The sequence below is a fragment of the Pundamilia nyererei genome, unplaced genomic scaffold, assembly GCF_000239375.1.
Source record: "Pundamilia nyererei isolate P.nyererei 1_Seehausen unplaced genomic scaffold, PunNye1.0 scaffold00080, whole genome shotgun sequence".
Lineage (NCBI taxonomy): Eukaryota > Metazoa > Chordata > Actinopteri > Cichliformes > Cichlidae > Pundamilia > Pundamilia nyererei.
Window position 1 is genome coordinate 70,402 of NW_005187481.1, and position 16,756 is coordinate 87,157.

Sequence of the window (16,756 nt, forward strand, 5' to 3'; positions counted from 1 at the left end):
TAGGTTTCTTGGGGACAGGGATTATGGTAGAGGACTTGAAGCAGGCAGGCACATGACATGCCTGCAGTGAGGAGTTGAAACTCCTTAATGCCGCTCGGACGTCATGCTCCGCGATGTACTGCTACTTCCGTAAACTTGATGATGTCGACTGCGCATGCTCTGAACATGTCCCAGTCGCCGTCGTTGAGTGCGTCCTGTAGCGTAGCTTCTGATTGGGCAGTCCACCGTTTTACCTCCCTCGTGGTCACGTCTTCCCGCCGTATGCTTTGTTTATACTGGGGAATGAGGAAGATGGCGTTGTGGTCAGACTTCCCAAAAGCCGGGTGTGAGACAGCTTTGTAGCCCTGCTTGTATGGCGTGTAGCAGTGATCCAAAATACGATCCCCTCTCGTTGGACACGAGACATGCTGGTAAAAGTTTGGCATGACTTGTCTGAGGTTCGCTTTATTAAAGTCTCCTGCTACAATGAGGGCTCCGCCCGGGTCCTTGTTTTGAAGTGAGCTCAGCACATCATGTAATTCGGACAAAGCCATACCTGTGTCCGCTTGGGGTGGGATGTAGACCACCGTGGCGATGACTGAGGTGAACTCACGGGGCAGATAGAAAGGGCGGCACTTAATGCTCAGGAACTCCAGATGTGGCGAGCAGCCGCTGGAAAGAGTAGAAATGCTCCTGGCATCACACCACTTTCTGTTTATCATGAAACACATTCCTCCACCTTTGGTTTTGTTTGACTCTGCCGTTCTGTCCGTGCGGAGCACAAAGAATGAATCCGACGGAGTTACGGCCTGGTCCGGCACGGTGGGGGTCAGCCATGTCTCCGTGAAGCACAGAATGTTGCAGTCCCTCATGTCACGTTGGAAGGTGACCCTTGCTCTTAGGTCATCGAGCTTGTCCTCCATGGATTGTACATTGGCCAGTAGGATGCTGGGCAGTGGTGCGCGATGTGCCTGCTGTCTCAGTCTATTCCTAATGCCAGCGCGTTTCCCTCGGCGCTTCTTTGTTCTGCGCCTCGGATGAGCGGCCCGTCCTTTGTTGTTCTCCGCGCCGCGTAGAATCTCTGGCGGCAAGGAAGGGTCGGGTTTAAAAGTGTCCAAGATTAGATGTGCAACCTTGGCACCGATGTTTACAAGTGATACGACTGGAGAATGACATGTTGCATAATGTTAGCAGAAGACAGGCTGCAGTATAGACACAGCAGAGGCCTCCCCAGCGGCAAGGTCCAATCAAGCAGACAGCACAGGAAAACCACTGACAGAGGTTAAGGACACAGCAGTGCAGCCTTCTTTCTTCTCTTTCTAAAGAAATGGCACGAGTCACAGGCTCTGGAGCAGAGTATTGAACGTCCAAGTGTGTGTTAATCTGTTTGGGATTTGAAATAATTGATGGCGGCGCTTTGTGCTTGCGGCTAAACAACTTCACTTAGCACATGACTAATTACAGACAGTGTTTGTCGGGATGTGACAGTCTTATACGCCTTTGCAATAATAGCAGAAGAGGTCAGTGCCAGCATTAATACAGCAGCTAGAGATAACCTTCAGTCCCTGCAGAGGACTCGCACACAATTAGCTGTGCGCCTTATCGGCTCAATGACAAGTCTCCCTTTCTGCTCTGACTTTTTCTTTTTATCACACAATTAAATAATTTAGTTGTTTTAACTTGAAAGAAAACAGATTCTCTGCCCATCCCATCTCCCCGCGAAAAAAGGAATGATGCATTAATATAATGAGGAGGCTCCAGTTTAACGTAACGACAGATGTGGGCCAGGCTCTACATCTGGTGAAGAATTTAATTTGGAATGGGAGGGTCCTTTTGCTCTGATTTTCAGATGTTATCATTTCATTTAACCTTGCTGTGAATGAGCCTGCCTTTAATGTTGGGATGTGTGCATGTTGTGACATTTATGGGGAGGGCTCGTGGATCTCTTGTAGGCCAAGACAGGACTTCCAGAATAAGCCACAGACTGTATATGAGAGAGAAGAGAAGCTGATGGGGAATTTTAATGATCCACAGGGTGTGGATTCTCTGGGAGGAAAAAGAACTCCAGTCCTACAAGAAAATAATCGTACCGCTTAGGTTATGATCCCAACTACTAGATTCAAGTCCTGTTAAATATCATATGATGGGATATGATTTGTAATTTGTGGTCACAATAAAGCAGGGTATACTTTAGTGTGGTCTAACCCTAACCCCTGTATTTCTCAGTCTGATCCACCTTTTTTATAACATCTGCTTTCAAAACACAAAAATAGTGATTCTTCAGCTCAAGGCTTCAAATCAAGACCTCACAGTGGCAGCGTCTATCTTTTTTACACAGTCTACAGCACGTATGGCGTTATCCATAGTTCTCCCCTAAGTGCATCTCCAAACCCACAACCCTGCTCTCTTTGTAGCCAAAGAGCTATGCAAATTAACATAAATGGCACATTTTTTTACTTAAGATGCGGGTTGCTTCATTTTTCTCTTGTCATTTAATAATTAAGTCCTTTAAATTTAATGTTCCATAAGTGCATGTGAGTTCTTGCTTGTGCTTTTGTTGAATCTGTGGGATGCATGAATGTAAATTTCTCTGTAAGCACACAAATACACGCACATTAAGCTACATTTCATTTCACATCTAAATGAACTGTTTGTTATTCACAGAGTGATTCATATATCACATATTCCTGTCTTTTCACCAGTTGTGTGTTGCTGCTGTCTGCCTGAATGTCATTTTAAACACCCTTTTTAAAGATGAGAGCTTTTCTCCTTACCATCTTCTGCAGGTGAGCGTGTGTAGATGAGAGATTACTGTCATGGAATATCAAGCGCTGATTTACTGTATAATAGATTCAGAGATGATGCCTCCTGCTGTCCTGCCACCTGTTCTGTCACCCGAGAGCCGCACACATCCACGGCTTGTTTACCAGCACACGGCACTCCAGAACACAAGCACATCCCTATTAACCAGTCAAAGACTACCAGGAGCAGCTCAAATGCACAAAAGCGTGAGACGGCACAGCATTAGCTTGTTCGCACACTCCCTGTGATTAGATAAAAGAAAAGGGAATGGCTTGTGACTGTAGCTCTGAGAGTCTGTCCATCCAGCTTCAGTATCAACCTGTCTTGAGTCCTCAATGTGTGGCAGTGATGAAGTGCCTCAGCCGGCCTTCTGTGCCTCCGCACTGAAAAATGAAGTCATTAGTTGTAGAGGGAGAGGAGCTTAAGTTCGCGGGCACGCTATAAGCCCTTCCACACTTCCCGTGCGCTCAGCACTGGCCTTAAAAGAACAGTCTGTCTTAATCAGAGTCCAGTCCACACAACACTTCCACCAGATGCTTTTTTATTAACAAAATGACATTCTCACCATTTCATGAGTAAATGAGGCAGAAAGAGAGAAGATTAAGGAAGTCAAAATCAAACAGGGCATTGAGTTTCTTCTCACACTAACCTTTGTCACTCATTTCTGTCTTTAAGTATGCTTATTGCTCCCATTGTTTTTTCCTTGTCACGTCATATGGTTTTTATATGACCTTTACAGTTTACAGCTTTAGTTTGCTCCACTAGATACGAGAGTTTAGAAGAGGAAGCACTCTGTCTCCTAACCTGCCTTTAGGCACTACTTAGTTGTTGACTCATAGAGCTGAAGTTACTTCCAGTTCTGTCTCTGGCTGTGCATGTCCACATGTACCCAAGATCCAAATTGTGTGTGTACGTGCGTGGGTGCAGTATATTGGTGCGAGTGTGTGTAAGCGTACTGCTCAGTTCAGGCAGAAATGCTGCAGCCTGTCCAAAGATATTAACATCAAATGAAGCGCTCACCTTTCAGTTTCAGAATGTTTGTGGCTTACTGCTGGTTCAGATAGTGTGATGTACTGACAACATTTAGAGATGGGTACAAAATGGTCTTTGATGGGGATTTTTTTTTACTAAATGTATAAAGATTACTCCCACTGAGTGAGAACCTCCCAAAACAAGGGAAAGATCTGACATTAAATGATTAATGTGAGTGAGACCCACAAGTGACAGCTTCTCTCATCCCCTCTCTCCGTTAACCTTTGGTCTCTTCATCTCTGTCTCGACAGATTCAGTAATCATGTATGATGCAACAAGGGTGCTGTCTCCGAAAGATGGTGCAAACGGTTTGGCCCAGCCGGTTGTCCCTGGAGCAGGAGCGGGAACAGCTGTAGGATCTGGAGGGCCAACTGCAACTACAGTGCTGCAAGCTAAAACTGAAGAGGGGCAGTCAGTTAAGGAGGAGGAGGAGGAGCCCAAAGCAGAGCCTGTCCTGGTGAAGAAGCCCCACAGAGAAATTCTGGACCATGAGAGGAAGAGGAGGGTGGAGCTCAAATGTATGGAGCTCCAAGAGATGATGGAGGAGCAAGGGTAAGTAAAGAACAAATAGTAGAAAAACAACAGATAAGATAACAGTACTAAGTTGGTCGAAAATAACTTGATTATTGACCCTGAGGGAATGATTATGTAGGGTACAATGATAGTCCTGAGTGTTATATTATTATAGTCCTTTATTTATAATTTAATTTGTTTGGAGACCTTTTTTAAGTTATTTGAAGAGCTGAGTAAGTTTAGGTTGCCATGGTTAACACTAAAGTAATTTTTAGACAGCACAGATTACACAGATTACAAAACAGAAGATAGAAATAAGGTTAAATAAATAAGGTTACGGGTAAGAATGTGCTTGCATTCATAGTTAGTCACATGTGTAGCATGAATAAAACCAGAGTTGTCGAGGCAACTAGATTTATTAAACTAGACTGGGAGCTGATTTGCTAGGCTTACAGTGCCTTAAGCATTTACAAAGTTGCATTAATAAAGAAATAACTCAATCTAAACCTAATCAAAGAGAAGTTTAATATTTGGTCTATTGATTTGCACTGGGCTTATTTGTTAGAAGGTTCAGTCGTTAGTAAGAAAATTCCCCAAGGAAGCCATCTGTTGAAGTCAAACTAAAATATTACCCGCAGAAGAGTTACAGTTTCAGTGGTAAGGCACAACTTTGACTTTGAGGGAAAATTGTTTTCACTTCCAGCTTGCATTGCACTTTTTTCAAGTTTTACTACTGCTCATTGGTCAGTTAGCTTAGTGCTCATTGGCCAGTTAGCGTTTGTCGGAACGTTGCCATCTTTAATGCAAACTGCAGGCAACTGCGGCAATCTCCTTATGAGCAAACTAATTTGTGAAAGGCAGCAGTCACTTGCCAACCAATATAAATATAATTTTTCCCTAGTTACGGTTGCTATGCACTCACCACCTGGTTGCTAGGTCTTTGTGACTGGGGCCAAAAAATATCATAGAGCTATTAGATGGGAGAATACTACAATGTAGTTGATATTTTATTTTCAGCTCAATACATGTTTTTCTTGGACAATTTTCTTACTAATGGCTGAAATTTAAAACAAATTAATTTTTTAAGACCAAGAGCAGAGATTGCCAAGAGGTCTCTAGGCCTGTGTGGCTGAAGCCTTACCCCTTGAATCCAGCAATCTATATTGATCCAAGTTTTCTTTTTTTAAATGATCTCCCTTCGTGTTGAAGCATTTCTTTATTATTTCTGCAACAGTACTTAGCTGCTCTTGTTCTTGGCTGCTATTTTTTTCCAAGTCCTGTAATTTGACTCGATATGCTGGCAGCAGGTTGGCAATATGAGCTATGTCTTCTAAATCATGGGAGACAATTTTGTGAGCTAAACGCACAAATAGAAGTGGAACTGCTCTTGATTCAGCTGAGCGAAAGGTTGTGTTTGGCTTTGTAAGGAAGCCCACATGTGATGCATGTGTATTCAAACTAGAGTCCAATCTGAAATGCTTGCGTAGGCAAGTCGGATGGAAAAAAAAGAGTTGCTCTTGGGTTTTGATGTCAACTGACATTACCTTTTTCAGAGAAACGGTAGTTGTTTATCTGTTTTTCACAATGCAGTTATTGGGATGCTGGTTGGAGTGCAAGCAATAAAGGCTTTTGTGTAGCACAGAGCCTGACATTGACAGGTATGTACCTGTAGGGGTGCTGAGTTCACAAGCTGCACCAGAACATTACATTCAGACACCGTAACCTGCCAGAAGTCATTTTCATCATAATATTGGGAGGATGAAAAAAAAAACTATTCTCTCTGGAAGAGTGGAGTAAACTTAAGGAGCTGTGTTTTTGTGAGGAAATGGTGCATAACAATGTGTTTTTATACTTTTATCAGCATGCTTTGGAAATGTTATCAGTCACAGTGCTCTGTCGTGACACAATTGAATCATATTATTCTTTTATTCTCATTTTTAAAACAGGCATTATTGTGAGACACTGAATTAAACTGCAGTCCTTCTTGTAAGAGGTTGCTCTGAAACCTCTAAAGATAGAGCTAAAGATAACTGTTTCTTGGCATAAGAAGGGTTCAGGGTGCAGGACCTGGGTGCTTCCTGATTGGCCGGGTGCCCCAGTTAACATAATTGGCAGCATTAACAATTAGCAGCCCAGCGAAGAATCGTGTATTTGCTTTAAGGTCTCCTGATTTCTGGTTGGGTGCCTGTGGAGACACAGGGAGGTGTTGAAGGGCCTTGTCATGGGTGCCAGGGGATTGTACACTGTTCCCAAGCCAACAGTGGGAGTTAGTTAGGGAAGGTAATCATGCATGCATATAGGCTGCATCCCAATTCAGGGTCTGCAGCCTTATGGGCCGCATTTTAAGGCCGATTATGTCACAGCGACGCGACGAAGGTTGTCCCAATCCAAGGGCTGCTCGAAATGCGGCCTCAAATGTGTCCTTCATTTCCCTGAATTTTAAGGATGTGGTGGTGTAGACTTCGTGGCCCAACATATCCCAGAATGCATAGCGCGGCGCTGGGTGTGGATAATTTCGCCGGAAAAAAACAGCGGATGAGGGGCGCCCGAAGAGTAAACTTTGAGTAAGTACTGAATATTATGTCACTTATTTATGTGCAAATGTTTAATAACAAAGACCATTAAAACATTACTGTTGGCCACATGTCGGCAAAGTTATGTGACATTAGTGACGTTTGTACTAACTTGGTTTTAAAGCCTTTACTTTAAAATATACGCCGTCCAATAGCTGACCTTAATCTTACAGAGAATGATCAAAGCTCATGTAGAAACAAACAAACAAATGAACAAAAGATTTTCTCCTTCATTTCTGTCAAACAAAGCTGTATGAAACGTTTCCAGCTGTTAGTATCATCGTTGCTAGGCAACCTGGGCAGCGCGACGGAGGCTAGACCGTCCCATTTTACAAGCCTCGCACTTCCGGCCTTAGCGGTCTTTGAGTACGCGGCCCTTGTGGGCCGTTAAGGCTGCGTACTTTTAGGCTGCAGACCCTGAATTGGGATACAGCCATAGAGATGTAGCAATTCAATCACCCACCCATTTCTGCTTCCCAATGTTGCCACTGAGTTGAATTTTACTCAGCTAAATGTGTTACAGCCATAGGGATAGTTAGCTCAGAACGCAGGACAGCCCAGCCGAATCCATTTCATTAGCATCCAGCAAAAGTTAGGAAGAACCATGGAAACTGTAGAGATGGCAGACAGCCCTTATCAACAATCTCAGTGCTTCTCCCTGGCGTGTTTGCTCACACACGCACACACATACTGTACACACATGCACACTGCTGCTTGAATAACTACAGCTCGCAGCCAAACTCCAGGCGAGACCATAATTAATGATGAGCTCTGTGATCCTGTGTCAGTGCAGAGAAAACTCACTTTCCCACTGATACCTCGTGACATTTTACTCACATCACATTTGTCATTTACAGAAAGCTGACTAATCCATGATGTATTAGGGGTGAGTGATCCAATTGAATGAAAGGCAATCGAATTAGAGAGGGATTTTTTGTTTTTTGTTTTTTTGGGGGGGCTTAGTGTTGATATGAGAGGTGGCAGGCACATTTGAATGCTAGAGTGAGGAATCTTTTATCTGGCTAAGTATTTACATGAATTAAATCAATGCACTGGGTGGGTTGTTTTTTTTTGGTTTTTTTTAAGGTGAAGCTGGATTGTACTGCCACTCATTTTTGTGCTCGTCCCTCGTTCCCTGAGCGTGACTGCTCTTGTCAGCCTGCGAGGTCTCATTTAGTCTGTAGGGTAATAGTAAAGCCACAGCAGATTGATGAAGCTGAAGGTCAGCTACTGAGGATGGACAGAGGGGGTTACACACTTGCCATCTGTCAAGGTCTACTCATCTCCTGGCCTGGAGAAGATGTAATAGGTCCCAGTTTGAGAAAAGAGCCACAATGTCTACTGGAGTGGTGTAGTGGCACGCAGCAGCTTGGCAAATGATGACAGCACGCAAGGAGACAAGACATTCGCACTGACGGGCTCCACTGTGCTCGTCTGACTGCACGGCCTCGGCTGGCACACGGTCGCACATGAAGGATGGCGACCACTCAGCTGAGTGTTAAAGCAAGCCCTGGATGGACTCAACTCATCTTGTTAAGCTATAATCAAAGGAGAATCCCATTTGGCAGCTTGGCTCAGCACAGCTACCCATGCCTCTCCAATTTCTAATGTGCCTCTTTAAATGAGAGAGCGTGTGTGCAGGATTAAGGGATAGAGCAGGGGATGAAACACAGGGATAGAGAGGCAGAGCAATGCCAGGCATTAGACACAATTAAGATGGTGGCTGGAGTCTGTTTTCATTTGTAGTGGATTTAAGCCACGTCACCCTCGAATCCTGGTTTTGACTGAGGACGGGGTGAAGGATTAGGCTCAGGGGAAGGTTGGATGGCAGCGCCCCCCATCCCATTTCCCTAGCTTTGCCAGCACATGGCAAGACACTCCCCTCCTCCCTTTCCGCACAGCCCCCCAGCTCCTCTCCGAAGATAAACCCAGGATAAATGGTCTGTCGTGAGTGATGGCCTCACCCCGGGAGCCAATTAGACAGGCTCAGCGAGTGCATTCATTTAGCTACCCAAGGCTTGGCAGCATCTCGCATTTATTGGTACATTGAGTGCTCTATCACTGCATGGTGCATCGCCTTTTCATGTATATGAGATGGGCTAGAGGTTACATATATCATATATGTGACATATGTCTGGAAGAGCACAAGAGGCACGGTCTGTTAGAGTAGCTCCTGTAGGCGATAGAACATAACTTAAGCTCTATCAGCATCCCATCCGTCTCCCATCAAAGAATATTGATGTACTGAATATGTCAAACTAATGCGTAGTGTCTACTTCTAATCAGCTCTAGGTGCCACATAATAATACGCCTGGCTGAATGATTTTGATCACAGTGGCTGCTCTGTATGCAAGGGTCCAGACTCTATTTCAGGGGTGTTTTTCCATGCTAACCGAGGCATAATAATCATGCATGGTTTGAACTCCTGTGGTGTCTGAGCCTTTAATGAGCTCTCTTCACAGGCTTCACTCAAACTACATGGTCACACACACACACCCAAAAAACCCACACAGGAGCTCCAAGCTCCATATATGTGTCAGTACATATGAATGTTGAGAGACACCAAGATAACGTTGAAAGTGTGTGCTAGGCTTGTGCATGCACCAAGATGCCGGTGCAAGAAATATGTCTTACCGCTTCGCCAAGCAGAAACAATAGATGCGCTTGTGTATTGAAAAATGAATATCTGTTTTAAAGTCAAGTAGAGAGGTCTGGTCCAACATAAACAACACAAGGAACAACACAGCTAAATTTGAGTATTATATGTTGATACAGACATACAAGTGACCCAAGGCAGAACAGTAAGAAGAGGAAGCTTTATATTAGCTGAGAGCGAACTTGGAGCGTTTTGGCTGCTTCCATTGTGATGTAACATCTACAGTGACACTTTTTTAATTGCAAGAGATGTGAGCAGCCCAGATCTTATTAAGAGAGCTTCTCTCAGAGCCTTTGAGGCCAGAGCAAATAATTATCTCTCTCTGCTCTGATGGAGCTTTTCCTGCAAGCCAAAGCCTGCGTCATAAGACACAAGACGATAAGTGTGTGTCCTGGAAGACCAAAAAAAAAAAAACACTGGATGGGAAAACATCTCAGGGTGAATGGCCCATTTTATAAATTGTAACAAGAGGGGCTCTCAAGGCAATAAAGAAGGTCTGTGCTAGACAAAACAACTTCAAAACCTGTTGTTGTAGAAAGGAGAAGATGAGCAATCAGAAATGGTGGGTTGTGCTGCTCCAGCCATTGAGCTGCTTACACTGTGGAGGAGGTGAAGAGGGCATCTTTATAAAGTGGGAAAAAGGTGTACTTGTTCTTTGCTGCCCATTCTCTCTTGTTTTTTGTTAAATCTGTTATCTAACAGAAAATTTATGGCTGCAGAGAGCATCAATTGAAAAGCCTCTCTCCACTTGAGAGTTAAACTATTTCACTGTGGCACTCCGTAGGTCATTTTAATTCTACCCCTGAAATAGAAATGTGGGGGTGTTCAGGTTTGGTTTCCCATGTTCCCAGAGCCATTCAATCTTACTAACTACACTGGCATCGCTTTTTTTTCTGTAGCTTTGCATCAGAATTGATGGCTGAAAAGTTTCATAGGCATATACCAGCACCTGGGGACGACTTGTAGAGAAAAGCTCTTCAGATAACAAAGTCGGAGACATTGCCAGCAGTCAGGAATGAGAACACGGGCACTTCACGCAAAGGCACTCCTCATCAAATCGATGACTATCAACATAAGGACAGTCTAGGGGCCAGAGCTATTCATTTTCCAGGAACGTGAGTTAATGAGTGAAATCTGTAAGTGCTCAGAGCTGTTTAATCACTCTAATCAAGATCTTTAATCGTGGTGATTTTTTTATTGCTGGGTGGCGGGCAGGCCTCTCGCTCTGATCGATGTCCCCTGTCTGTTTCCGCCCAAATCACTGGAAGTTTGCATGCCATAGGCCAGGGGTTCCCAAACTTTTTTTGCCAGGCCCCCCTTTGTTTTACACACACACACACATGCACGCCCAAACACATCCTGTAACCACACACACCCATATTTTGCTCCACTGCGGTTTATTTCACACCTCAAACATTTAGTAAACAATTAAGTAAATACAAGTAATCTGCAATAAATTACAGGTAGTAAGAAGATAAACTACTAACTCTTTTATGCTATGTCCACGGGTATTTTTGAAAACGCAGCTGTTTCTATGGTTTGGACCTTTCGTCCACATGTTAATGCCGTTTTGAATCACAGAAAACTGAGATTTTTTAAAACTCCTTTTTTACGTGCACGTGTGGACAAGGAATACAGAGTTTGTCAACGTCAAAGATATGTGCCTTTTTTCACGTCACGCTGTGCGCCACGTTATTGTTTACATGAGAAGAATTGCAGAATGGCAGATATTCAGATTAACAGTAATAATAATAATAATAATGGATTGGATTTATATAGCGCTTTTCAAGGCACCCAAAGCGCTTTACAATGCCACTATTCATTCACTCTCACATTCAACTCTCACAACCGGGGGAACAAATCGTGGCAGGATCAGCCTGATATTATTTTTTATCCCACTTTAATTTTACAGTATAAAGAGCTAACATCTCCAAAATGTCAGGAGTAGTTAGTTATTATAACAAGTGTTTGTGAACTAAAAATCAAGAATGTGGGATACTGTTTGTCCGTGATTTGAAGAGCCCAGCCCGTGCTCCCGACGAAGGGAAAATCAATTCTGCAGGGGAGACCTACTTTGGCACTTGTGCAGGTGAAGCCAAAGGGAAGATATGCTTCACCATATTTTCTAGTCTTTGGCTTAGAATGAAGTTGGTTTGGAAACATATTCAGCGATGCTTCATCTCCTGCTTTGCGTTTCTGTGGGAGCCCCGTCAAAAACCTGTCCATTATGCTAGCAGTGTCCAAGCGCTTTTTTCCCCTTTTTTTTTCCTTTTCATACCACCACCACCCCCCGGCAATGGCTCTGCAGGGGGGCAGTTCCCACACTTTGGGAAGGTCTGCCATAGGCAATGGGCCTTCACTAGATGGCCTTCGTTTGCATCAACTTGGCTAACTGGCTCCTGGATGGTCTCACCTCATATTCATATATGCAGAGAGATGAAAATACACAAGCGACATGCTCAGTTAAACAGTCATTTGAATTCCGTGTTGCTCAGCCTGGCTGGGAGTGACCAGCCATTGCTCAGCACTGTGTCAGAACAGATGGTGTGTGAGGAAGAAATTAGCTACACCTTCACAGCTGCAAGAAGGGCTAATTGTGTGTAGAGAGAAGGAATGTGTTGTTTCAGTCTAAAAGCTTTTGACAAACATCTAGTAATATCTAGTAAGTAGCTGTTTACACTGATTGATCTGAGCTCACAATAGATTTTTGTCTGTCTCTTGAAATGCAGCACAGAAGTCTGGTAATTTAAAAAGGAGTTTTTAACTTCTTTCTTTAAGCGCCCACCACTCACTAGTTTCCAGGAGGGATTCAGGTGCTGTGTGATTCAGGTGCTGTCTGAGATTCTGCAAGCCCCTACTTCTAAAATCTCAGGCTCTTTGTTAAAGCATCACCACTGCTGTGTACACACTCTCAGACTTTGGTTTGTAAGCTAGACCGATCAAACATTGCCTTTGCTGTGCTTCATACTGTGAAGCTGCACTGAGCTTCAGAATAGAGCAATTCAGCAGGAGGAAAGAGAAGGTGGGGTGGGGGGAGGGGGGCAGAGAGGGAAGCAGAGGGTCTGCAGGTTTTTCATTTCTTTATATTTTACTAGAAAATTTGGAAATAGGTAAAACGATTTATTGAAACATGCAAAAATAAATGGAGTTACATAGTATGTACAGTTGTGAGAAGTTATCCAGTCCAATCCTCAGACTTTTTTCTGTTTCCTGTTTATGGGCTCAAAGGCAATTTCAAAAAAAGACCTGCTCCTTGGTAGCAAAATATACAGAAATGTAAGGTAGGTCAAGACTTTTGCACAGTACTGTATGTCATTAAGCACTTCAGCTTGATGAGTTCAAACTATTATTTTATTGCTTAAGCTAAGGTACCTGAGTAGCATCAGTCACCATCACCAATATGATCAGCACAATATGAAGGAGAATGGCTTACTTTGGCTGTGGCCTCTTTTTGGGCTAGCACACATTCACTCCCCCCACCACGCTTATACACTCTTCTTCGATCTGCAGCAGACAGCTGGGAGAACACTGGGACCACTGTAGAGTTGTCACGTAGTGGCTAATGTATGGTGATGGATCCGGAGCCATGAATGGAAAGCCATGAATATAAACTGTATCTTTGTGGCCTCCATTGTGCTGTGTTGACAGCTGCTGGGTTGACAGATTGCCGTACAGCAGGACCTGATGGCGCTGTCACACCGAATGGCTTCTTCTCTGCTGGGCCATCTTCCAGCTATTTCAGCTCTCCATCGCACTTTTCCTAATCTCATTCTCCGCACCATCAGGGCACTGATAGCAAGTGGCTCAGAATACATGGCGTTGGCAGCTATATTTAATCTGAGAACGCAAACACTCATCTGATTAATGCTGTTTCCACGCTGAAATGAGCCACTGAATCCTTTTACAATCCAGTTTGGGAAAATGGTTCTGCCACAAGATGCATTTGAGGCAAAGATGAACCTATTTCTGTTACTGAGGTCCATCCATCCATCCATCCACTGTAAAAAATTAAAAAAAATTCTAATGGAAGACCTGAGGACAGCAGAGAATGTTAATACTTTTTGTCACGGTCCGCTGTGACAGACCGTGTGGAGAGTGCGTGGAGGACTCAGGTGCAGACACAAGTGACTCGGGAGTGAACTTTAAACAAAAGCGAGCCTTTTATTGTGGCTGGTAACATAAGAGAAACGAACAAGAATAAGGGCAGCACAAAAGCAATAACTAAACAGAAACCTAAACTGGGAATGAACTAAGGTAAGGCTATGATTTAGAATACAACAGACCGGGCATGGAAACACGGAGGGTGGGAACACAGACGACGCGACACAGACTACATGAAACACAGAGACTAAATACACAAGAGGGATGATCAGGGGAAGTGGCCACACATGGGAACACAGCTGACACAGATAAACATAACAAGACATGGCAGGAGTAAACAACACTGACGGGAGACTGTCAAAGTAAAACAGGAAGTACACAGGTGCAAACAGGAGGAGAGAGAGAGCACGGGCATAGTGGGCTGGGGAAACATGGAATGAAACGAGGAGGGGAGATGAGGGCTCACAGATACACAGAGGGGCACACAGGGGGTAAAAGCCATGAAGGGAAAACACTTAGGGAACAACACAACAGGGCAACTCAGAAAACATGGCCTAAATAAGGAACAAAATACAAACATACAAGAAAACTAAGAACACTGGGCCAACATGGCCCAGGACCATGACAACTTTTAAAGCCAAACTTAAAGCGCTATCTCTACCCTTTTACTTCGGCTCACACCTTTTAGGTGGTTTTTTTTACCCTGTTTTATTTATATATTGTGCTTTGTTATCTTATGTCTTCAGTTATACATTAACAGTCTATAAACAGTGACAAATACCACTGGATTGCATTCAGCTTCAAACAGAAAGAAAAAATATTACCTATTTTATTCTGTGATTTCTGTGTGGATTAATGAATGCATGCAACTGCAGAAAGTCGTAAGTCATACCACAGTTTGTACCATCCCTTTATTGTATCAGCCAATATCAGTGTTCAAACTTACAAAAAATTCTGATATATCGGCATGCTGAAACTCTACGAAAGCTCCTTTGAAATTTTATTTTTAGATTTTAAATACACTGATCTAACAGCTTTCATTGGTGCAAATTATGATTTTTGTAAACTCCTGCAGCAGGGATGGTATTATGTTTTTGAAATGCGCTTATTTGCTTTCTTGCACACAAACATGAGAAGAATGATAAAATATCAATATGTTGCATACAAAGATAGGTAGGCCAACAATGTTGGCATCATCCATCCATCCATCCATCCATCCATCGATCCATCTTTTTCCGCTTTATCCGGGGCCGGTTCGCGGGGGCCGCAGCCTAACCAGAGAAGCCCAGACCTCCCTCTCCCTAGCCACCTCCTCTAGCCTATCCGGGGGAACACCAAGGCGTTCCCAGGCCAGCCGAGAGATATAATCACTCCAGCGTGTCCTGGGTCTGCCCCGGGGCCTCCTCCCAGTGGAACATGCCCAGAACACCTCACCCAGGAGGCGCCCAGGAGGCATCCTTGTCAGATGCCCGAACCTCCTCAGCTGGCTCTTTTCGATTTGACATCATTACTAAAATAAATATTGTATTACACATCACCCATTACTTTTCTTAAAACTAATGCACTACGTTACTTAATTATTCACTGGAGAAAAAACCTTAGGAATGGCCTGAGGCACATTGTCGTCTTAGTTTCCTAATGAGGATACATATATGAAGGTTTGAAGCCTGACTACTCATCACTGCTTCTGTTACCTGTTGAAGTTCAGGCTCATTTTGGCATCCACAGCTATATGATCACCTGTGCAGATGATTGCAAAGAGCCAAAGCTCTGATGCCAGCATAATGCTATTGTTTCTGTACTGGGCGTAGTTTCTGTGCTACCATCTCTCTCTCATCCTTTCATACAATAAAATAAAAGTAATGTCCATATTTCCACTCCACAGTGACTTCCTAAGGTTGGTTAGGGACGTGGCTGGTTTGATTTCCTGTGCCATCACAGGAGGTTGAAACTGATTACTGGTAGGCTTCACTTATTCTAATTGAAATCAATTAATCTATTGATTTCTATTGAGCTGCCTCCATCCTCAAAGACCCCACATACCCTCAACACGGACTGTTCACACTTCTGCCCTCGAGATGAAGATTTAGACATGTGAAATCCAGAACGGCCCGGCTCAACAACTCCTTCCCCACTGCTACAGTATCAGACTCTTGAACAGCTGACCTACCACAATTGCAATTTGCACATACCTCACTTGTCTTTACTTACTTATTTTTGTAATTATTTATTTATCTTTCATTATTTTTATGCTTTTTTTTTAATCTTTTTTATCATAATGTCTTGTCTTATTTTATCCTTATTTATCTTGTTGCTTCAACTCTACCCAACTTGGCATTTGTGTATGGACAGCAAAGGAAGAATTTCATTGCACAGAGAAATGCTATTTCTTCTGTACACATTACAATAAACACTTTGAATCTTGAATCTTTGAATCTATTATCTTTGTGCTGCTGGTGCCTTTTGGAGCATTATCTTACAATTATTATGGCTTGCAGTGTGGTACAGACCATCTGCAGGAAGGTTGTCCTTTAGATTTCAGGATTGAAATTCTAGTATTTTATTAGTCTGTTACTTAGCACTAATTGGCCGTAGGGCTGGGCCATATTATACCGTTCATGGTAATACCGGTATTGTCATGGTCTGGGGTCAAGCGACCCAGTATTTGAGTTCCATGTATCTTCTGTATTCATTTGCACCTAGCTTAGTTCACCTAGTTAATTTTAGATTGCAGTTTAGTTTTGTTCCTTAGTTGTTTATGTCATCTCCCCCTGTACTAAGTCTCCCCAGTTCATGCGTCATGTCTGCGTGGTTATATTTAGTTCTTGTCATGTCTAATCTCCATGTTTCCTGTTTTACTTTGAAAGTCTGTATTCATTGTCAGTGTATTCAGTTTCACTTCTCCTGTCCTGTCGTTAGGTTCATGTGTGTCAGCTGTGCTCCCATGTGTGGCCACTTCCCCTGATCGTCCCTCATGTATATTTAGTCTCTGTGTTTCATATAGTCTGTGTCGCGTCGTCTGTGTTCTCACCCTCCATGTTTTCATGGTCAGTCTTTGCAGTGACTATCATAGTCTCTGAGTTTTCTTAGTTTGTCACAG

The 16,756-nt window shown here is 43.4% G+C and overlaps 1 protein-coding gene across 1 annotated transcript in view; it reads left to right on the top strand.

The window, feature by feature from the left end:
* Nucleotides 1-16,756, top strand: part of srrm3 (serine/arginine repetitive matrix 3) — a 117,809-nt gene that overhangs the window by 70,299 nt on the left and 30,754 nt on the right. Inside the window, exon 3 of the mRNA XM_013912051.1 lies at nt 4,065-4,365. Coding sequence (XP_013767505.1) covers nt 4,076-4,365 — 290 coding nt within the window. The 5' untranslated portion in view covers nt 4,065-4,075. The remainder of the gene's footprint in view (nt 1-4,064; nt 4,366-16,756) is intronic.